The sequence below is a fragment of the Paramormyrops kingsleyae genome, chromosome 9 (genome assembly GCF_048594095.1).
Source record: "Paramormyrops kingsleyae isolate MSU_618 chromosome 9, PKINGS_0.4, whole genome shotgun sequence".
NCBI classification, from domain to species: Eukaryota; Metazoa; Chordata; class Actinopteri; order Osteoglossiformes; family Mormyridae; genus Paramormyrops; species Paramormyrops kingsleyae.
In genome coordinates, this window is record NC_132805.1 from 7186850 (window position 1) to 7210585 (window position 23736).

Sequence of the window (23736 nt, forward strand, 5' to 3'; positions counted from 1 at the left end):
GTAGAAGGTCCCTGGCCGTGAGAAGACAGGCCACTAGCAGAGAGCGGCTTCTGCCAGGAGCCGGACATATTAATTCCGGCCCGATTTCATGTGCTGCTCCGCAGATTAGGCATCTGTGTCTGTGATCAGAAGGTTGGCAGTTTGAACCCTGTTTACAGCAGAATAGTCCCTTGTCAGTTGGGCACTTAACCAAGGCCCTCAATGCCTAAGGCTGACCCTGCACTAGGACCTCAGGCTTTGCTCTCGACTGAACTTTGCGCTTAACTTACAAAGCACTGGATGGCTTTGCAACCAGAATATCTTAGATCTACTGGTCTCATACAACCCTCCCTGCCTGCTTCAATCTCAAGGAGCAGGATATCTGTTAGTACCTAGAGCAGAAAGAACTATGGACCATTCGACATGGCTCTGCAGCTTCCAGTAAGATTCAGGCTCACTCTCAGTATTCAAGACTAAAAAACACACTTGCTTAGGTTTCCTTATGGGCACTCTAGGTTTAGCTCTAGGTAGCTGCTCACCAGAGGTGGATAGTTCAGGTCCATAAAGTAAAAATCCAGACCAAGATTTTGTATCAGCCAACCAGTTGGGTATAGAGGCACAATCACCAAGTATGCAGCCGTTTGGTTGAAACAACTTGGTCTGGATTTTTACTTTCTGAACCTGAACTATCCACCTCTGCTACTCACTCCCAGTAGTGTGAGGTGTAAAGCTGGGTGGGGATCGGTGCCATTTGGCTTTAGATGAGCTGAACTGTCAGTGTTGTCACTCTAGCTTCACACCCCCTTGTGGAATTGGAGTGCTGACGGTCAGGGACCACCCCCCCCTCCCCATGCCTGTGTTCCCACTTGCCTCTCCCTCCTACTTACGCTGCCATAGCCATATCAGCACTCACCTATCAGTTAGCACTGTAGTCTTCCCTACTCTGGCTAATGTACTTTTGTACCCCCCACCCCTCCTGGGGATGTGCTGCCTGGAGACTCAAAAATCAAGATATCCTGTCTACCTTGCAACGCCCTACTACCGGCAAAGTCCTTCCTGTCTGCCCTGCTGCCAGTGATTCTGCATTTACACTCGGTCTTAATCTGATGTGTACAAATCAGGACTTTGTTAATTCGACTTCCTCTGCTGGCCCCAGGAAAACATGCTCCCCACTTTGAGTCTGGTTCCTCCTAAGGATATTATATATATATATACACACTCACCTAAAGGATTATTAGGAACACCTGTTCAATTTCTCATTAATGCAATTATCTAATCAACCAATCACATGGCAGTTGCTTCAATGCATTTAGGGGTGTGGTCCTGGTCAAGACAATCTCCTGAACTCCAAACTGAATGTCAGAATGGGAAAGAAAGATGATTTAAGCAATTTTGAGCGTGGCATGGTTGTTGGTGCCAGACGGGCCGGTCTGAGTATTTCACAATCAGTTACTGGGATTTTCACGCACAACCATTTCTAGGGCTTACAAGGAATGGTGTGCAAAGGGAAAAACATCCAGTATGCGGCAGTCCTGTGGGCGAAAATGCCTTGTTGATGCTAGAGGTCAGAGGAGAATGGGCCGACTGATTCAAGCTGATACTAGAGCAACTATGACTGAGATAACCACTCGTTACAACCGATGTATGCAGCAAAGCATTTGTGAAGCCACAACACGCACAACCTTGTGGCGGATGGGCTACAACAGCAGAAGACCCCACCGGGTACCGCTCATCTCCACTACAAATAGGAAAAAGAGGCTACAATTTGCACGAGCTCACCAAAATTGGACAGTTGAAGACTGGAAAAATGTTGCCTGGTCTGATGAGTCTCGATTTCTGTTGAGACATTCAAATGGTAGAGTCAGAATTTGGCGTAAACAGAATGAGAACATGGATCCATCATGCCTTGTTACCACTGTGCAGGCTGGTGGTGGTGGTGTAATGGTGTGGGGGATGTTTTCTTGGCACACTTTAGGCCCCTTAGTGCCAATTGGGCATCGTTTAAATGCCACGGCCTACCTGAGCATTGTTTCTGACCATGTCCATCCCTTTATGACCACCATGTACCCATCCTCTGATGGCTACTTCCAGCAGGATAATGCACCATGTCACAAAGCTTGCAACTGCAAGATGCTATCCTATCAATATGGGGCAACATTTCTAAAAAATGCTTTCAGCACCTTGTTGAATCAATGCCACGTAGAATTAAGGCAGTTCTGAAGGCGAATTGGGGTCAAACACCGTATTAGTATGGTGTTCCTAATAATCCTTTAGGTGAGTGTATATACACACATACATACACACACACACGGTGGATTATCTCGAACATCGCTGACACAGAAGCACCATGCTGCACAAAGCAGCTCTCCACAGACGAGAGGAGCACCAAGTCACCGAATGCGGCTCTGAGCCCACTCTGCTCTTCAAAACTCCAGTGTAGCAGGTTCTACTCAGGAGACTGAAGAAAGAGAGAGGTGTTATTGCACAGGTGTGGTCTTTATTGTGTGGCTGCAGGCTCACTGCATGTCTCACGGGGGGGGCGGGGTTGGCCCATATGGCCTAAGAGACCCAGGTGCGAGGTCAGCATTTTATCTTCAAGACCTTAGAGCATTGCTTCGCAGTCCAGTCCTCAGGGACCCCCAGACAATCCACATTTTTGCTCCTCCCCCCCCCACACACCTATACCAGGTATTCAGTGTTCTTGATTGGCTGGGAGCTGGGGGGGATAAAAAATGTGGACTGTCTGGGGGTCTCCAAGGACTGGGTTGGGAAACACTGCATTACAGAATTGTCAGGAGCGGAGCAGTTCCACAACGCAGCGACAGGTACCAGCAGGAATGGCACCGGCGAGTACAGGCACGTCCTGAGTAGAGCTCCCCAGCCTTGCAAAACACACACAAAAACTGTAAACAAGAGACGCTGTCTGGTACATTCTGTGCCATCATTCTCCGAAACAGCTCCCTGCACGCTGCTGCAGTCCGCAGTGTCTTATCAGGCTTCATCGCCAGACACTATTAGAATCCCAGACCTGTTCTTCAGACCTGCCTCCATCTTCCCAGCAGACATCTGGCCCTGTCTCCCAGAGCTTCCTGGGAAATGAAGTCTGTACTTTAAATCAGTTCTGAAAGAGACCAGTTTCTTTCCTCTCTGCCAGCTCTTAACCTGGTGTGTTCCAATTCCTGGGGGGGGGGGGGGCTTCCAGGGCCATGCTATGGGACCATCACCAAAAGACTGCAAACCCGTTTCACACAGACACTCAAGTAAAGCACAGCACTGCGTCGGACAGGATGAGGGCAGGGGTGGACGTCACGGTGACACTGCAGGGGGGGGGGGCTGCTTCCACTCTTTGTCAGTGCTTGTTCCATGTGGGGGCCGCAATGGGCCCCTGGGAAGCTCTCTCCACCACGACAAACTCCTCCGGGTTGTTGAGGGCCTTGTAATGGAGAAGCAAGTCCTGAATGGCCCTCTCCTCGATCTGGAACATGGAGAGGTCACAGAGGGGTCACAGAGAGGTCACAGAGGGGTCACAGAGGCGTCACAGAGGGGTCACAGAGGGGTCACAGAGGGGTCACAGAGGCGTCACAGAGGGGTCACAGAGGGGTCACAGAGGGGTCACAGAGGGGTCACAGAGGCATCACAGAGGGGTCACAGAGCCAGCATTACCTGGATGAGCGCCAGCGGTTTCTCCCGGCTACGGCACAGTGCTGCCTCCTGCTGAAGCTCCTCCTCCACGATGGAGGCGAAGGTTACCATGGTACCCACGGGCGGACTTCCCACTGCCGGCAGCACCCAGGGGCTGATGGGAGAGGACAGCCGGGGGTGTCAGCTCAGGATGGGGCAAACACAGCAAGACCTTCCAGCGAGATCTCATTACCCCGCATGTGGTGCTCTCTCAGGCCTGATCTGGGGAGAGTCACACCCTAACAGCCAGCCTCATGCCCACATACACACGCACACACATGCACACACGCGCTGAAGCCTAGCAACATGAAACGCATTTAAATTAATATTGATTGGGCCATAAGCAGATTTCCCAGCTCTCTTATCTGCCAGTGACCTGAGAATTAAGGGCTAGAAGTGTCCCTGACTTACCGCTACATAAACAGCATGAAAACAGAGAGCCCCCTGCTGGAGATAGTCTGTAACTGCAGCTACACAACACAGCCAGACAAATATGCTGCACTACTGCCTGCATCCCCAGGGTGGGTGTGTGTGACCCACGGCTCACCCAGCTGGTCTTTCCACTTCTTTCATCTCAGAGCTCTTAAAGGTCACTTTCCTGGCAGAAGAGCAGGACCCTCCTGGACCTTCAGCAGTGGCCCTGACCCGCATCTCCTCCTCTACCAGAAGGTCCCGAAAGGACTGGGATGCCTGGGGGGACTGGAGAGGTGTCGCCCTGATAGCAGAGATGCAACACGGCCATGGTTACTGGTGAACCTCACTTTGAATTTGGGGGCATTTAATAAACTGCATTCATCGGATCACAACATACAAAAGACCAAAACACGGCTACTTAAACCTACCATGCTCTCACGGTCTTGGTGGGGGTGGAGGTGGGAGCAGGGGAGGACTTGACCGAGATGCTCTCTGTGCTGGGCTCCTTGGTTGCCATGGCGATCATCTTCCGCTGCTTCTGAGACAGTTTCGGCGGGAGCGAAGAAGACTTGGTACCACCGCTGTCGATCAAGGGGAATGAGGAGACCAGCATCACGGGTGCCGCTGCTGGTGACCTTGAACATGCCCAGAATCCCTCAAGAGAGTAACCCAAACACCCTCCTTCAGAGCCCAGAGGCCCAAGGATGAGCGAAGATGAGGCCAACTTACGATCCAGGGCTTTTGGGCGGAGTCTGCAGGTTCCAACAACACGCCTCCATTTCCATGATGGTGCGCAGGTCCAGAACAGGAGGCGGCTGGGAAGAACTGGAAACGGATCACACGTCGCCCATTAAATACTGGTCCCCAGGCAACATAGCTGGGTTACCTGATAACCTGAGGTCCACCCACCTTGGTCTGGGTCTTGGAATGGGCTGGGGGGCGGAGCTCCTGGCAGGGGGGGCTACCCGGGATCCCCCATCTGGGGTTTGAGGTGGGGTCCTCAGCTTCAGGACACGAGTTTTGTCCTCCAGCTGCACAAACCGAACCCAGAACCCAAATCAGAACCGGAGCAGAGGGCTTTTCTCTGCACCAGCAGCGCGTGGGGGCCCGATAGCGGCACCATACCTGGAGTCCATCCTGAAAGATGGGGGAGTGGAGGTCACGGGGGCTGCCCACCCCTGCGTAGCTCCCCTCCGAGTCTGAGGTCAGCAGCTCCTGCAAGGACTCAATGGAGCTGGTCTTGCCTGACCTCACCAGACCTGCAGGGGGCGACACTCATCTGATTCGATGCATGCATACCTTTACGCCCGTTTCAAATCCGAACTGCATCCTATCGTCTCTGTCCGACGTTCACTTTTTGATGATTGTGTCTTTATACTATAAACGGAATGTGCCTATTTTCCTCCGCCTACTGATAGCATTTAACTGACCAATAAAAAAGATATTTTATGAAGTCATCCATTTCATTAATATTTTTGTATGAGTTAATTGTATTCATGATGGATGTTTGTATAGATTACTTCATACAGCTAATCTTAATGTTATTTCCTAGATAGCCAGCTAACATAATTGTTAATTGTGAATATAAAGCGAGATTCGTTTGTATCTTGTTGACTCTGACATTTGCCTCACTGACAACAATCACCATAAGTCCGTTCAAAACATCAAACCCTTCACTGACGGCTGTGTAAAGGCAGGTTTCTGATGCGGTGCTAAGGGTGTCTCATTACGTTGTTCTTGGTTAATTTTGTCAAGTGCTTACTAAAGAGATGTCATCACACTGCTGAAATAATGGATTTTTGGAGATGCAGGTTTTTCATTGGACAGTGACGATATGTGGTGTGGCGCGGTGGAGATGCTCAGCTCAGAGGGGTATAGGGTACCTGCAGCGGGGGGGCTATGGATGATGTCTGACAGGTTGTACCCCCCCGAGCTGTCGGACCGCCGGCGTGGCTTCCGTTTTGCCTTCGCTTTGGCTTTCTTCAAAAGAGTCTCTCTGAGAAGAATGATGTGGCAGAGGTGATGTGAGAAGGAGCCTGGATTGCACCCCACTTTAACTACAAAGCAAAATGTTCTACTCCTGAACCACAGGTTGGGAGATCTGAGGAGTATGCAGCGTGTCACAGGGCAAAGGTCACCAGAGGTCGCCATCATTGGTGAGTGATTGGTACAGCATACAGTACTAGTCAAAAGTCTGGACACACCTAGTGAAAATTATTTTGTTTTCAACAAGATAACTCTAAGCACATCTCAAGGTTGTAGTAAGTATTATCTTGTGAACATGGAAGGAGATGGTGTGCTGTGACAGATGACCTGACCCTCATAATCCCCCCCCCCCCCCGGCCAAAACCCTTTAGAACTAGTTTGGGGTGAGCTGGATCAAGGAAGAACTTTTGCCCAGAACTTGTGGAAACTCCTTCAGGCCTATTGGAGAAGCATTCCAGGTGGCTACATCTGAAAGCTGGTTGAAGGAATGCCAAGAGTCTGTAATGCTGTCATCAACACTAAACGGGGCTGTTTTGAAGAGTCCAAAATTTGAGAATATTTTGAGATGATGAACACTTCTCATGGTAATTGCAGTATTTAATGAGCATTACTTCATTGCCTCGTGGTCTTTTACTATAAGGTGAATAACATAGCTAAAATAGAGATGGATGCGTTAATAGCAGGGATGTCCAGACTTGACTGGTGCTGTATCAGTGCAGGTGTGTACTGAGTCATGTGACTAGAGACTCACCGGGAGGTGTGGTCTATCTCCGTGCCGCTGTCCGTGTTGAGAGAACAGTCCCAGTCCTCATAGGCGTTGAGGTCAGGGCCGTCGGGGTAAGGCGTGATCAGACGCTTCTGCATCGCTGGAATCTAAGGGCAGGTTGTGAGAACGACAGCATGAGTCACACAGAACGTGGAGGAAGAGGAGGAGGAAGAGCAGTAAGGGCTCACCATGTCCCTGTACACCGCTGAGAGCTCAAGCTGCACATCGGCACTCAGGACGTCCAGGGCTCTGAGGACAGACACAGGGGACACGAAGCACAGAGTTCACATTCCAGGTCATCCATAAAGGACCATTATTATATCTCATTTTACTACTCACTACCGTATATTTTGCTACTTATTTTATTCTACTTAAGTGTTATTTACTGTTAGGAGGCTCTGAGTCCAAGAAATTTCCTTGCCAGTTAATGCTGTTCCAGCATTAAAAAACTGAGTGATTCTCACTTGGTCTCCAGCAGGGCGGCCATGTTGAGCACGATGAACTGCAGGCAGGACAGTTTGAGCTGCTGGGCATTGTACATTGCTGCGAACTCCAGCAGCTCCGCCACGTTCTTCAGGGTCACTGGGGGTGACATCACAGTACATCACCCAATCAGGCTCCTCCACTGGCCTGCTCAGAGTGACAGCAAAAAGACATTAAGAGTCACGCGCAGAAATGGCCGTGATTATTGCCCGACGACTGCACCCCAGCACAGGAACGAGGCCCTAACTCCAATACCCTCACATCCGTTTGACCCGGAAGTTAACGGCTCAATTTTAACAGTTCTTTCAGGTTCGCTACGGACTGGGAAAGGATCTGTCTTCACAAAACCACGGGCAGCCACCACGGGCCACATCTGACTGCACGAGCCACATCTCGCTCTGCGGCCGCGAGGGAACGAGGAAGTGAACGTGGAAGGTGGTACATACGGTTCTCCACGATGGTCACCTCACAGATCTCCTTCAGGCGGGGGATGAGAAGCTGGTCGGCCACGACCAGGACATTGCACACAAATTCCACGTTCAGCGACTCTGCGAGCAAAGATGGGGGAGACGGACATCTATTATCACGTGCATTTAACTACCAAATATATAGAAGGTTGCTGGTTCAAGTCCCTTCTGGGGCTCTGCTGCTCATTCTGGTACAATACAAACTACATAACTGGGTTCATTTTGGGCCGGCTAACGAGCAAACGCTGTCCTACACATGGCTGGTTAAACAGATCATTGCAGTTATTCTCAAACGTTCTACGTCACATGCCACCTTAAAGACGATTTTTACTTCGCTTTTCCGTGTGCGCTTTCCGTTGCGTATGAGGGGATGCAACTTAAATTTCATCATCGGGGTTTGGCTGTGGACAGCTACAGTACGCGTGTAGCAGAAACCTTGTGCATCCAAGTACAGGTGCAGGAGGACTGATTAGGTATTTCCGGGATTGTTGTATTTATGGTGAGCAGCTGTATGGAGAGGGTAGGAGGTATCTCCATATCTAATCTGTCTTACTTACACTACACTGAGGTAAACGGTATTTCTAAAAGCAGCGTGATTCCGGCATATTCTGGAAAGCTGGCAATAAAATTCGCCAAGCGGATCAGGGGCGAAGGGGTCCTGGCTAATTTTGCCTTCTTACCGTAATACCGCCCAAGCCTAGACTAATAACTTTTGTGAACAAGTTTACCCGTTTCACTACACTGCTTGTATTTGTGTTTGTTGCAATACATCTGCCCTCTCCTGGTCTGGTGAAATATCACAGCTGTGTGCAGCACCGACCGCGACCGTCCGCATCCGCAGCCGAACGTGGTACGAACACAAGCTGCCGCGCACGATGGTCTGCAGCCCGAAAGTGAAGTATAAACTACTCTTCAGAAAATATCTGGCTCTCCGTGACCAACCACTGTAATTAATGTTCAAAAATATAAATACCTCACTGTACCACTAGAGGGAGCTTGAGTACCACTGGAGGTACAAATACCATAGTTTGAGAAGCACTGCAGTACCAGATTATCCTGTCTTTTCCTCACTGGCATAGCGAACGAAATCTCGTATATCGAGCTCTGATTTCATGGGCAGCCTTTACCAACATGACAACGTACATAAGGACACTTAAACACAGGTAGAAGTCCGTAGGTGGCTTTTCAGGGCAGAACCGTCCCGTGTCCTCATACACACACGGCCCCATGTCCAGCGCTCACCTCTGACTGTGGCTGACTCATCTGTGTACACATACTCCAGGATGACCTGCAGGATGTCTGCCTTAGTCGGCATCACCAGTGCAGTGCAGCAAGAGGCCTGCAGGGGGCAGAGTGAGGTCACACAACAGAAACAACCAACTCACAGGATGGAAATGGTCCAAATATGAACTCAAAGAATAATGCAGGAATATTCCTAAAGAGTTCAAGTGGACTGGAAATTAGTACACCTAGCAACTGACTGAACTGGACTTTAACAAAAAAGGGTAACACTTACCTCAATCCAGGGGTTTCCCAGCATGCTGTGGAAGTACTCTGTAAAGGTAGACCACACCAGTATAAGAGAGATTCCATAAGAGGCGTGCACACACGCGCACGCACACAGACACACACAGAAACTCACCAAGTCGCGCACACAAGACACACTTGTGGCACGGGAAATCCTTCCCATCTTCGGACCGCAGAGTAACATCACAGAGGTAGGAGCTGTGGTTAGAGCGAGGGTGAAAACTGCAATGAATTCTGGGTTACAGTCACTGTCCTAGACTGAATTTCTCCCTATGGTGAATCAGAGAGGCTCACTCGGCCCCTCCCACCCACGGCCATGACGCTTCTCCAAAGCCACACCCATCTGCAGGCCTCGCTGACCCTCTGGTCACCTACCATTTCTTTGGGTTGAATTTCAGCTTGTTTCCAGACTTCTTTTGAACGACGTTGATCCTTCCGTTCTCATATTTCACTCCATCCAAGCTGTAACGGTCAAACAAACAGATCTAGACAAGTTTAAACTCAAATGATAAGTGTTCTGCTGTGAAATGTTGAGGCATCATAAGACAAGGAGTGTTTCTCAATATGCATACTTGACCGTACTTGTGTTCACGTGCGCCTGTTTGACGTCATCTTCCATTACCAAAGACCAGTTCCAATAATCAAGAACAGAAGTGCAGAGGAAGGTAAAAAGCCCAGGATGCCATTCTTGCCACGCTTAAAAAAACGAGATCAATCCCGTGATTCACTGTGCCCCAAGTTTGTTCTTGGGAGGCAAATTAGCAAGACCAATCTTGCCAAAACCACAAGCGCGATCTTTGCATTTTCGGCATGGCGAAACACCCCAGTGCCAAGAATGCGAAGATCGACAGCAATGAAAGATGACGTCAAACGGGAACACAAGTACGGTCAAGAACGCATATTGAAAAACACCCCATGTCTGATTTAGCCACCATCCAGAAGAGATCCGAATGCCCGCCCACTAGCCAATTAGCCGTTAGCCAATTACATCAAACCTTCTAAACCTACCTAATGAAATGGCTACAAAAAAAAATGGCTGAGTAAAGGGAGAGGTAGAGTTTCATTGGCCAGCCCAACAGTGGGGCGGTCCTTACCGTGCAGACAAGCTGCCGACACCCAGTCTCTTGGCCACACCCTGAAGGGCCTTCACTGGGTTGACCCCTCCCTCACTGGCCTCTTTTCCTTTGCTCTTCTTGCTGCTCTTATTGGCTCTGCCCTTTGGCCCCTCCCCTCTGCAGTCGGAGGCGGGCAGCGAGCGGTACACCTCCAAAGCGGACCGGCCCTTCAGCTCCTGGTGGAAGCCCAGCACCTGCAGGTCATGGATCAGCTGGTCCGGTTCGATCGCCGGGCTGCGGTCCTGGCTGGGTGTGGCGGGCTGGTATCCCGGCTGCAGCATCTGGCAGCTGTCCGTGTAGATAAACTGCAGCACCTGCTCCAGCATGTCCGCCGGGATCTTGTCCAGCGCCAGAAGGTCACAGCCTATGGCATCCTCGCTGCGCGTCACCCCCTCCACCTCCTCCCCCTGGCCCGGCTCCGGGTACAGAATACGCCGGAAGTAGTCGGAGCGGGAGGACAGGATATATTTGTGTGCCGGGAAGGTGCGGCTTCCGGCCTGCAGGGTGACGTCGTGGATGTTGTCCGTCTCTTCGGCCTCGGCCTGCAGGCTGCGGAGATGCTCGGGGAATGAGGAGGCGGAGACAGAGGGGACCTCGAACAGGCTGGGTGGGGGGATGACATCGGGGGGGCGGGGCATCAACGCAATGCTCACATCCTGCACACTTGCCATGAAGCCGGCATTTCTGGGAACAGCCAGCACCAAACCACTTACACTTACATTTTAATCATTCAGCAGATGATTTTATTCAAAGTGACACACATATTTGACAGCAAGCAGGATGAGGATCCCTGGAGCGATTAAGGGCCTTGCCCCAGGGGCCCAACAGTGAAACCACACCGCCTATTCTGGGATTTGAACCAACATTCTAACCTGCTGAGCCACTCAGCCACCCCCTACCTCCAATCCCAACCCCAGTACCTTGTCTTAGGGTCTGACTGCAACACCGCAAAGTTGCGGCCCTTCATGTCCATGGTGATGCTGACGGCCCTGTGGGTAAACGGGATCCTCTCCAAGCGGATCCGCTCGTACGCCCCGCCGGCCTCGGACTGACCTGGCTCCGGCCCGCTTCCTGCCTCTGAACGACCGGAAAGAAGTGGGGTTTAGAGTCATGAAGTGATGAGGAGGTGCAGGATGCTTAGAGCCAGCAGGCGGACGCAGTCAAAACCTTTGCGATCCGCGTTCTTCTTGCGGTCTTGCTGCCAATGGCCATTGAAGCCCTCACCCTCCTGGGTGACGAACATCAGGTGGTCGTCGCTCAGCGCCATGTCCGCCACAAACACCTGCCGGCCGTACGCCCAGCGACACTGCTTCACGGAGCTGCTGGAAGATCTCCAGCAGAACACCTGACAGCGAGAGGGAGGGCGTCACAAGTGACGTGCCAAGACTCACCCCGCAGTGCCGAGAGAGAGGTATCTACACATACCCTTCCTGCCTGGTCCAGGGCAAGGATAGACACCTTTGCCCCACCCCCATCCATCAGCACCTGGGGGTCCACACGATGATCCAGGCTCCCCCCACTCACTAGGACCTTCTTGATGTTGAGCTGCCTGGGATGGAAAGAGGCAGAGGGGTGTGGTCAGACACTATGGGCAATCAGAAGGAGCTCTCCACACACACACAGAAGGACGGCATTCACACCTCACCTGGAAGCTAGCTTTTTGCACTGGTAGTCGGCGAGCAGGTAGACATCTCCCCTCTCGGTCACACACACGGTAGCCCCGGTGCTGGCCGCCAGCTTGCTGATGGTCACGTCCTTGTGATGCAGGGCAGATACCTGTCGAGGGGCCGTCACACACTTCTCCCCGTTAGGGTCGAGCAGGTAGCCTGCAGGTGGGGAGGAACGTTCCTAAGAAACCACCAGAATGGGTGGAAGCTGCTCCTTAATCGCAAGGCCAGGACCTGAAACGTAGCAGGACCTCCAAGCTCAAGGTGTGGAGTCTCACCCAGCTGGCCTCCGTTCAGCCCCATGGTGTAGACCGCCTCCCTGGTCCACAGGACGGTGTGGAACCTTCCCGCCGCCACGCCAACCACAGTCCTCCCCTTCAAAGCCTTGGAGAAGACCTGGAGGCCCATCAGTCAATCAGTACTGATTGCTCCGTACATCTGAAACTTAGACCTAACCATGTCAAAGAATCTGCATGACACAGGGCGCTGATCCCCAAGCGGGGGGGTCTATGGGGCCTCACCTGTTTGGGCACATGGCTGGACGCCGGTGGGGGGGTCAGGCCCAGCTGGTGAAAGGTGTTAAGGCCAAAGGTGTAGACATAGCCCTCCTCGGTCAAGACCACGGTATGATCCTTGGCGGCAGCAACTTGTGAGCAGTGGTGGGATAGGAGACCTTCCACTACCCGGGGCACCTGGGTAACGGCAGCCAGATGGAGGTGAGGCAGACCTCCCGCAGCACCGGAGAGGACCTACACCCAGCACCAGATGGAGGACGCTCCTACCAGGTAAGTCTGCTCGTCACCGTGACCCAGGCGGCCGCCCTGACCGTGTCCACAAGTGAACAGCTGTCCCTTCTGAGACAGGAACACGGAGTGGAACTTGCACAGCACCACCTGGGGGGTACAAGTCGGGCACTGTGAGATCCATCATCTGGACCACTAAACTCATGAAAGAGGAAGGTCTGAGCTGGAGGACAAAGCAGGGGGAGATATGAGACACACTGACCATGGACACGTCGCCCCCGCCAGGGGCTGATGTCATACTGCAGCTGACAGAAAACAGTGCATGTGTGTGTGTGTGTGTCACTGTCCTCTCTCTCTCTCTCTCTCTCTCTCTCTCACTCTCTCTCTGAGTGAGTACGATATCACAGGATGTTCCTTCTCCTCATAATCATCTCTTCCACAAGCACCAGACCATGCTCTTTAACATCTGGCACAGACACCCCTCGTGGAAGGAGGCCATCAGCCCCCACCCCTACGGGCCAGGGGACACCATGTGACACCGCTGCCACACGTAGGCCAGAACAGGAATTACACTCTTCAGCTTGCTAGGAACACAAACACTCTATGTACCACAGTGGGGAGGGAGGGAGAGAATAATGGGGAAGCTGCTGGCAGAAGGGGCAGGCATGTGACCAGTTACCCCCCCCTCCCCCCCGTGGCCCCTCCCAATCACCAAATGCCCAAAAGGAGAGCAACTGAGACAATGAACCTCTATGCACAGCTGTCCAGGGCTAGACTGTCTATGGCTCTAGCACAGACTATAAATGGCCTGCTATCAGCACCAATGCCAACCAACTCCCATCAATCCAGATTCCACAGGCCAGTGCCAATCACCCTCAGCCTGTGCCCTCATCCCAGTACCACAGAAATCATGGTCCTGCTATGCACACCCAGTTCTTTGGGCCTCTTCTGTGCAAGACCCAACCCAACAGCCCCATTTTAAGACGTTGAGAGACTGGGAGAATGACTGCCCACCTGTTTGATGTAAACTCCAGTCCGGGCGAAGAGGTCTATGATCTCAGGATGATTACGGCTCTCTTGGTTACCGTGTCCAAGACTGAAGTTAGTGTTGCTCCCCCACGTGTAAACCTCCGTGGGGTCTGTTCAGAGAGACAGGCCTGCTTAGAACAGCTCTGCATTTCCAAAATAACATCAACACCTTCTGCTTACACCCCGTTCAACAACTACTAACACCTTAGTGTTCCTAACGCTCATGGCAGTTTTATTTGCACAGAAATGTTCTGAGGGCAGAATGGAAAATGATTGGTTCTATCTCTGAACCAATCAGATTGTAGAGGAGGTGGGTCCAAGCAACTCGAAGAGGAGGGACCATGACATCTTATTGGCTGGTCTCACCTCCTCAAGTTGCTTGGACCCACCTCCTCTACAATCTGATTGGTTCTTTCTCTGAATCAATCATTTTCCATTCTGCCCTCAGAACATTTCTGTGTAAGTAAAACTCCCAAGAGCTTTCCGAACAGGAGTTAAACAAATCAAGGATGAATCCGGGGAAGCTCCGCACCATTCCACTCTGCAGATGCCAATCCCAAAACACAAGTGAGTGCTAACTAGAGAGGCCTTAACACGAGCAGAGTCTTGCTGTCCTGGATTTCCAGCCAGAAAAAAACTTTTACAATGCCCCATCAGCAGTAAAGGGACAGTGAACTGCAACAGGACCTGAAGTCAAAGTTCTCCTCACCAGTACTCCTGAAGACCACATGCTGGGGCCTGTCCTTCATGGTCAGGTCCAGGACGGAGAGCCCTTCCTTGTCCAGGGTGGTGAGAAGGCCACCATGCTGGGTGGGAGACAGGAAACGTCGGCATCAGTGATCGAATGGACTAAAGCAACCTGATGCTGGTGTGTCGAGTCTGAACCAATGATGGTTTGGTACCAATAAAGATGAACAGTTTGAGGCAGACCTTGAATGTGGATTAACCAATGAGAAGCAAGCACACAAGCAGAGAGCAACTGTATAACCAATAAGCACACACCACGCGCAGCCGGTACCTTGACCAGTGCCAGCAGACAATGGATGTGCCCGTAGAAGGTGCTGCGGTGCAGGGCAGTCCACCCTGACTCCTTGTCCTTTACCAGCAGGTCAGCACCTTTGTTCTGCAGCAACCACTCCACCAGGGGGCGCCGTCCCAGCGAGGCAGCCATGTGCAGGGCGGTGCGGCCGAAGGCGTCTCGCAGGGTGGCCGCGTTGTGGCAGTGGGCCGACAGAAAGGCCCGCAGACGTCCCTCTGAGTCCGCTGCCGTCAGCGCCGCCATCACCTCAGCCGCGTGCTGCGCAGACCGGCACCGCGGCGTACAGTCCGAAGGGGGGGGGCTCATCCTGACCGCCGGAACCGTGCCCACACAGAAACGACCCCCGCAAAAGCGGACACGACCGAACGCGGTCGCACTGGAACGTGTAGGGAACCAGAGGCTGATATCTCCTGGATGGCAGATAGGGGGCGCTAGCACAGTGCTTGTGTCAAGGATCCACCGCACGCTAGCAGCCACGAAACAGCCTCACCTCACCGCACACGCGTGACGACCTGCTCCGCACACACTCGCCGTCCACATAAATACATACAAAACTGTACAAATATAGACTCTCTCTGTTGGCAAAAATAGACTTTTCTCTTATATAAACAGTTCCATAGAAAATGTAACGACTCCTTCCTCCTTATTGCTGCCGTCTCCTGAGCCCCCACCCTGGGGAAGGGAAGACTCCACCTCCCCCAAACGCTGACAACCTTCAGGCCTCCATAATTGTATGTCGAACCTGGGTAGAAATTGAGGGGGGGGGGGAGGGCACAGGATGTCTTTAGCAGGTACAGATACTGTGGTATAAAAGCATCAAGGAATTAAGTCAGTTTCCATCTACAGTGTGTAACTAGGATGTGTACATATAAAAACTGTAGAATATATATATATATATATATATATATATATATATATATATATATATATATATATATATATATATATATATATATATATATATATCTGTATCTGTGAACACTGAATGACTGGAATAAACAAATAAGGCAAAGCTTTACTCCGGAGGCCCCTTTACCAAGAAATCTGATGTAATTCAGGGAACCTGGCGACACCCATTCTGCCTATAGCTCCAGCAGGCATTGGAAATAATACTGAACCTGCTTAGGCTTCTAACCCTGCATTATGGATCAAAGAAATTCAGTTCGGCATTCAACAATTACAATAATAATAAATTCAATAAATTCATAAATAATCTTTTGGCACCAACCCCACCCCACTCACTCCAGAACTTAGCAGTCTGTGTTCGATGAAGTAGCAGTCCCAGTTTACAAGGAGAGGGTCAATGACAATAAGTGGGGGGGGGGGGGGGCTTGCTGGTCTGCAGTGCTGTGAAATGACACTGCAAACTCAGCTGCTACTTTCAGGGCCCGGAAAAGTGCATTTTCACTAGAGCCATTATGAAGACACGGGGCAGCTCTTACAAAGCAGCAAACAGACTCCAGATGCTACACGCAGAACAGCACAGGCGATCCGCTTCATCCCCACTGGACCGAATAACTCCAAAACAAGAAGTCCCTTATCTAAATAGTTCTCATAACGTACACTTAAAATTAAATGGCTTTTATGTTTAACGCTCTTAAAGAGTTTTCTGGCTCCTCCCTCACTCATGTCTGTGCGTTGGCATGAAAAAATACCAAACCCAAGACAGTCGGTTTAAAACAGGACAGGAAATGTACCCATGTTGCATATAGATGTCCTCCGGTGATGAAAGACACCTTACCCAGAAACAGTCATCCTTTGCAACTTTTACTAAACCGTGCTGCATAGTGCTGCACCCACGATCAACCCCCAACAACCTCAATCCCCATTTGGGTACTTTATTACAATCCACAACACCGGTGCTGTGTTGACCACCAGCAATCAGATACCTGCGGTTATCAGTTTACCAGTCCGGCTGATGACCTGTAATTAGGCTGTGACACTTTTAATGCTGATATGTGTCCGGGGTGTCAAAGCCCGATTTAAACTTACGCCCAGGTAAGTTACTCCAAATCCTTGGCAAGAAAGTGACACGGGGACCGCAGCGTATATGTCAACGCCGATCGGCCTGACGGATAAGGGTACCGACCGGCCGGAGCCGTCTCTGTATGTCCGGCCCACAAACCCCTCTCACCTGCCGCTAGATGAAGCTGAAAACGGGGGTTCGGCGGGCCTCAGCGACACAGATCCAAGGGCTCATGGTGCAGAAGAAAGCAGATCTAACAGGAGGACTGCGGGAGGTATACGGCCAAGGAGAGGGGACACGAAGGCGCAGGGTTGGCTGGAGACGACGGCCGTAAGTCGTGTCAGACTGTCGCAAACGCCGCATATACCCTTAAATGGGTTCCCCACTTTTACGGCGATCGGCGTCGTAAACCGCCCTGTCAAAAGCAATCGTTCGGCGTTCACAGACTACGCGACCGAGAACGACAGTGAGATATGAGCAGAGGTCTTATATTAGCTGCCGCCCCTGACCATGTGTAGTGAGCAGATAATATGTGCTCACGCACCCTGGCACTCATACAGTACCCAGTGAGTCATTCTGTCAGGCCACCAGAACAAGTTCAGCATAAAATGGCCACATTCTTACCACCACAACACTACCCTTCACTCTTTTTTTAACATACTAAGATATTTACTAGAATAACCATGCGCAGGCTTGCTGTGCAGAAGCACAACTTCAGCTTCTAGGATCTCAGCCCCTAAACTTTAGGTCTCATATTTCATAACTAAATACCTCCACTGTTTACGACACTGCAGCTTTTAATTACACATAGGCATACTTTAAGGTTAACAGTAGGTGCTTACTTCTTGGGGGGAAACTAAACAGTAATATCGAGATACTCTGAAATTTTATGATAGTAATATTCTACGATTATAGCATGTGCAGTAGAACTAAACTGAAAGTTAGGATTTATTCTCTATGAGAAAAACAGCACTGCGATCTTGTAGTGAAATTATTTTTTCGCTATTTTTAACTATAGTTTTATTTCTTAGACGCTGTTTCGTGTAATTAACAGCTTGTTCTGTAATTATTTTTTATGGCACTAGGTGGCCTAAGAGGACTGAGGTTTGCTTTTGATTGATCACAGCGAAGTCCCCGATTTTATTGCTATACTTATCAAAACCTTTCATCCTCCAAAGACACTAACGGGCGATGCGATAACAAATGGTTGATTTTGTTAGTCAAAAATAGTCTTGTGGTGTTATCTTTGTAAGATATACTTTTAGGTTTTGTATGGTCTGGGGGCTCTGGAGCTATAATCCCAGGCAGCGTGGGTCCAATTTCTGTTCATTGGAAATCATTTTTGTAGTGAAGTTGAAGCCCTTTATATTAGCTTCAAAACTGTCAGATGGGTCGATGTGAAATAAGTTACCTTCGAAGTACATCTAGTCTTAAATACCATGCAGGCTGCGACTCTTCTCAGAACGATAGACACATTCGCATTTTCATGTCTTAACATATTATGATAATACTTATGTAAATATAAATAATTTATTTATGGGTTAATATTAGTATTTTTCATTTAGGTATTTCTTTAGCTATATGTGAATGAGGCAGTCCGTTGCGCGCATATGTGATGTTTTAACTGCATAATTTACATCTTCCTCAAAGTCATTCTCTACGAGAGTATGTCTCCGGTCAAATGCTTTCCGGAGTTTTCTTCAATGTCCGAGGCTGGATGTAGGCTTATTAAGTTTATTGGGATTCGTATTTTTTTCATATACTTTTTTGTAGTAAATCGTCACCACGCCTTTCCAGATCTTCGTAAAATTATTGTATTTTCTCCGATTTACATATTATAGCCAGCTGAGTTCGGAGTGGTGAGGATATTTTGCGCTGCTCGGTCAGCACAGTTACAAGTAGTGAAGTGGAGAGTGAAGGGCAGACAACGGCAGAGCCAAACGAACTTGGGTGAGGGTGAAGACTACCTCAAACCCTCTTCTCTTTCCATTGGGGCTCTTTGTAAATCTTGAGTCAGACATTTAGGATAAAATGGCTTTTTGCTTTAAAAAGGTTGCTGACATCTGATCTATGCTTAGTTATATGTCTAAGTAACATGTATTATTTAGCAGATCAACGTGCCGATCTGTTGTTGGGATTGAATTTTTCTTAAGTGATGAATGACATTTGGACACTCTTTGTTGTTGTTTATTGTTGGCAATAAATAATTAATTAAAAATAATTGCATACATTTGCAAAATGCAATCATGCCTTGCCAACTTAAAATCCCTTAATGGTAAATGTTGAATAAATTCATGATTTAATTTGCGATTAATTTGTGTGCGTACTGTAGGTGTAATTTAGGGACTAGCCATGTCCAAGACCTGTGATAGCCTAGTCACATGACTGTGTCTCATTCCTCTCCTGCCTGGTTTTTTGAGGTTCCTGGAATTTGTCCTGTGCATATTTACTCGTCATTAATCAATTAATATTACCAATTAGCATGTCATTAGAATCTAATCTAAATTCATGAGTACTAGGACTTCTGCTGCTGGGCATCGTGGTGGTGGTTGGGGGGGGGGGGGGGAGGCGTAGGATAGTTGTGTTAGGCTGTATTGTGACTAAACTGTCTGCGAATCCTATTAAAAAGCACAGCACCTTGTCAACGTTCATCCGAAGGTGGACTGCAGAGGTTAAAAAGTCAGGGTTGAATCATCAAGTCCTACCAGGCCTGTAGGATCTGGTGCCCCAGCAGACCACCGATTAAATTCATTATGATTAGCATAAAAAAAAAGAAAAATATCACCTGGTGCTTGCATCTGTGAGTTACTAACTGGGCCAGTTTCCAGTCAACAGTTGTTGTTTCCAGGCAAAAGCCAGGCGATGTAATTTTCCATCCAAATGATGTTTTGGATGTATCCATAAAGGTGACGACCATAGGGCTGTCCTAGGCTCCCATTTGGGTACCTAAAATATGCGTAAGCTGGGATATTTGTGTTAGGTGTGGTGTTTTGGTTAGGGCTGCAGTGTCAGGTTGAAAGAGGCTTTAGGGAAATAAAGTACATCATTACAGATGGCTGCCTGTGATTTTAGCTTCATCATATATCCCTGTGAAACCCATAAGCTGGAGAGAATTAGGCTTGATGAAAAAAACAGGTACCATGTTGATTTGTGATCCGCAACTAGAAGGTTGATGTGCGGCAAAGTCCTTTCAGGTCTCTGAGGAGTTGCTGAAAAGCAATTTACACCACATTTTTATTAAATATGGTGGTGTATGAATGGGTGTTTTTGTCTGTTAATTTTTTTACAATACAGTAGTTGTACCGACCATTGCTCACTGGGGGCGCTAATTTCACCTTCATATAAATGAAATGAAAGTAGGACTATTACATACTGGAGTTCAGGTAACTTGGTCAAATACCGCAAAGATCTGAAGATGTCTGTGTTTTGCGTACGAATTTGATTTTAATACTAAATATTCGGAATTGCATTGCCTACACTCGATAGCCTACTATACAGTCCTCGTAATTAAGCGAAACTGGCCTATAATCAATCTAAAACTGTCAATTATATTGAGGACAGTATCTTAATCATAAGCTGCAGAGAACAATTTAACGCATTTTTGTATTTTATTTTGTATTTTTTTGTATTTTGTAGTTTACACGTGTTACATATGTTACTTCGATGTTAAAACACTTAAATAATGACATGTGGAACTATATTCCACATGAAACATCTGGCCAGATTCAATCCAGAATCAAAACTTTGAATAAGTTCTCATAACCAATTTTAATACGCGCTAATTAAAACATGATCGGCGTTTACTATTCCATGAAGCCAGTTTTTTTCCATTCGGTTTGGGATATTTTCTGGATAAAATCGCACTTTAAAAAGTTATGTGGTGGGTGGTTAGACAGTTGCGAGCGGGCGGTCCGAAACCCCGCCGCCCTCCGCTGATGGTACATTCCTGGCACCGCTCCGTTTTACGGTTGACTCTCTGGAAAGACTGCCCCACGCCCCCACCCCCTTTTCCTAAAACGAGAAGGAATGTACAAAGGGAAGGGGACCCTGGAGCAGCTGTAAACGCAGGTTTGCTTTAATGAAGCGCTGCGCTCGGAGCATCCGTTCGGCTTAAAGCGCATGTAACGCCTGAAAAACGCCGAGATCTTACAGTTTAATTTTGGATTTGACTATTTAGCTGTGAAGTCAACGCAACAGGAGAATACTGAAACAACAGCTTTACTTATTCATTTTATTTTAAAAATTAGTAAACAACAAAGAACAGTAACACCGGCATGCGCGTAATGTAAACTTTCTTCCTCTATATTTCGTTAATGTGTTAATGAGCCGAAATCTGTGCATGAAGTCTCGCTTCATTTTCTCGTGTGTTATCTCTGGCGTGATCGGAGTTATGCGAAGCTTCCAGCGCAAAGGCATTTGAACCTGGGCCAGCATAATTTACCAACTTTCTGACGACCGTGGAGAAGGGATCTCAGAGAGCTCAAGAAAATGCGTGTTTCTGGCACCCGGCTTTTATCAGATCGGAGACATGTAATTACACAGAAGCTATGCTTGGTGTTTTTCCTCAAGATACTTGCTCCAGCTTTGTGTCAGGCTTGCCCGGACCCATGCCAGTGTAACGAGACAGCTGTACGGTGCGAAAATCTAGGCTTATTCGCCCTCCCGCAAGCATTTCCGAGTGACGTCAAGTACATTTTCGTAACTGGGAACAACATCACCGATCTTACCAACGAGTCCTTTCCAGTCATCCTGGAGCAGTTGACCAAACTGCTCCTTCCCGGGAATAATATCCAGCAGATTGGTCGAGAAGCGTTTGGTAACTTGCCAAACATTAACTTCCTGGATCTGAGCAACAACACACTCAGAATTTTCAACACGGACGTTTTATTCTCAAAGAAACTGATACCGCATCCTAGCTCAAATAGGTCTGTTTACAGTAGCCCTCAAATTGATGGAAGTAACACATGGCAAGTTGTAGCCGTTCAGGTGTCTACTCTGAATCTTTCCAACAACAATCTGTTTTTTCTGGATATGACACTCCTCAGCCTGGCCAGTCTCCGTCTGCTGGACCTGAGGTCCAACGCTCTGAGAGTGCTCCACAACAGCACACTGACAGCCTTCAGCCAGCCCCCTGACCTCCAGGTCCTCTTGGCCGGTAACCCCTGGCTCTGTGACTGCAACATCGAGGACTTTCTCTCTTGGCTCAGGGAGTCCGACAGGGTGCCTGATAAGTTTAACCTGTCCTGCTTGTCCCCTATGGAGCTGCAGGACGTCACCTTGCTGCAGATCAACCGATCAGAGCTGCAGTGTGTTTTCTCCAGCGGTATGAAGGGCGTACTGGAGACATCCTACGTGTTCCTGGGTGTGGTGCTGGCCTTCATCGGCCTGATCTTCTTGCTGGTCCTCTACCTCAACAGGAAGGGGATCAAACGTTGGCTTTATAACATCCGAGACGCATGCAGGGACCACATGGAGGGATATCACTACCGCTTCGAGGCCAGCCCTGATCCCCGGTTGGCCCAGCTCGGCATGAACTCAGAAGCATGAAGGTGCAGGTGGTCAGGGTCTGGTCCTAGATATGCATGCCACCCTCCAGGCCCACCTCTTCCCCCCAAATTCGGTGTTTTGTCATATCGACTGATGTACTATATTTGTGTTGTGCAGTGTTGCATGGATTGAACAGGACAGGTGTGGATCCTGTAAAGTGCTGAGCCCCAAGACTCCCTCAGCATTATATGTTGCTCATGGGACTGACTTTTATATGTTTATTTGTATATGTAGCCTGATTATTAGTTAGGGTAACTGCTGCACCCATTGTTCTTGAAGATGTCCTGGACCAGCAATTCCTTTGTCAGACGTGAGCGTGACATCCACGTGCTCGTCTTACCCTTGCGGGATTTTAATGTGGTGTACCTTGTTGTACAACGAAGTCTTTTTCCAGCTCTTTCCTCCTGAAGATGTTCTATTGAATAAAATGTCCTTCACAGCAGCTGTGGTCAGTTGATCTAACTGACGGTCTGAAGTGGAACTGTGGGGGTCGCACGCATGTACAAAATGACACACTTCCTGCATTCTCCTCAGTAAAGACATGCACAGATCACACATACACACGACATTGCTGTACAATACCAAGCTGGCCTGCATGGAATGTAGCAGAAGGTCATGGTAACAAAGTCATTATCACAAATACAGTGTAGAAGTTCATAGAGGAAAAGGTAGTGATTATCTCAAATGGAATATATCAGAAGTTCATGGTAAGAAAGGTAGTGATTATCCCTCGTCAATGCGTAAGTTTTCAGGGTTGCAAGAAATGGTATCATTTTCATATTTGTGTATAAGTGTTACTGACAGCTGGCAAGTGTCTGCAAGTCAAAATGCATTAGTTTGCCTCGACATTAAAATCTGCTTTTATAATACTTCGCTAATTTCAAGCCTCTCCTAACAGCTACAGAGAAAGCAGCAGGGGGCACTAAGCCTGCAGGGGCTGGCCAATAGGATCCCAAACAGCGTTAGTCCATGGCCACATGTTGGTGAACTGAAAACTCAGGCCTTTCCAGGGTGGTCCTGAGTGGGGTGAATACACATGTCCGTCAGCCGATTCATTGTGTGGGGGTGGTCATCAGCACAATTACACTCAGAAGAGGACCCGGCTAGCCCACCTACCGGCCCACCCACCACTGTCTTACGGTAATGATCTCCTCAGCGCTAAAACCAGAGGAGCAGAATTGAGACATGTGCAGCTCATCAGTTGCATGCGGTGGCATCCGTCACTTAACTAAGTGCCATCGGAAAAGAGGTGAGATCCCAAAACACACAGATTACCAACACGGGGAGCCCTAACCCCTTCAATGAGGGAGGTGGAATCACGTTCTGG

The 23736-nt window shown here is 49.1% G+C and overlaps 2 protein-coding genes across 3 annotated transcripts; one reads left to right on the forward strand and one right to left on the reverse strand.

Annotated features, from left to right (window-relative positions):
• Nucleotides 1-2456: 2456 nt before the first annotated feature.
• Nucleotides 2457-17325, reverse strand: ibtk (inhibitor of Bruton agammaglobulinemia tyrosine kinase). Of its 2 annotated transcripts, none has more exons than XM_023813123.2 (28): nt 17031-17325; nt 14876-15638; nt 14567-14663; nt 13843-13967; nt 12868-12978; nt 12607-12777; nt 12364-12481; nt 12064-12244; nt 11844-11967; nt 11586-11763; nt 11339-11495; nt 10398-11021; nt 9679-9765; nt 9419-9501; nt 9293-9330; nt 9019-9115; nt 7756-7857; nt 7291-7408; nt 7015-7075; nt 6812-6933; nt 5958-6070; nt 5200-5333; nt 4984-5105; nt 4804-4899; nt 4503-4655; nt 4208-4375; nt 3643-3775; nt 2457-3454 (listed from the first exon to the last, which is right to left on the reverse strand). In XM_023813123.2, exons 2-28 carry the CDS (start codon nt 15200-15202, stop codon nt 3329-3331), a joined length of 3966 nt encoding a protein of 1321 aa, XP_023668891.1. In that variant the 5' UTR covers nt 15203-15638; nt 17031-17325; the 3' UTR covers nt 2457-3328. The 2 variants fall into 2 exon arrangements, with proteins under 2 accessions (XP_023668891.1, XP_023668890.2); XM_023813122.2 differs by having other exon boundaries at nt 4503-4709.
• A 3514-nt stretch (nt 17326-20839) lies between these two features.
• tpbg (trophoblast glycoprotein) lies at nt 20840-22851 on the forward strand. The gene has a single exon (XM_023813000.2). The coding sequence runs from the start codon at nt 21351-21353 to the stop codon at nt 22407-22409; it is 1059 nt and encodes a 352-aa protein (XP_023668768.1). The 5' UTR covers nt 20840-21350; the 3' UTR covers nt 22410-22851.
• Nucleotides 22852-23736: the final 885 nt, after the last annotated feature.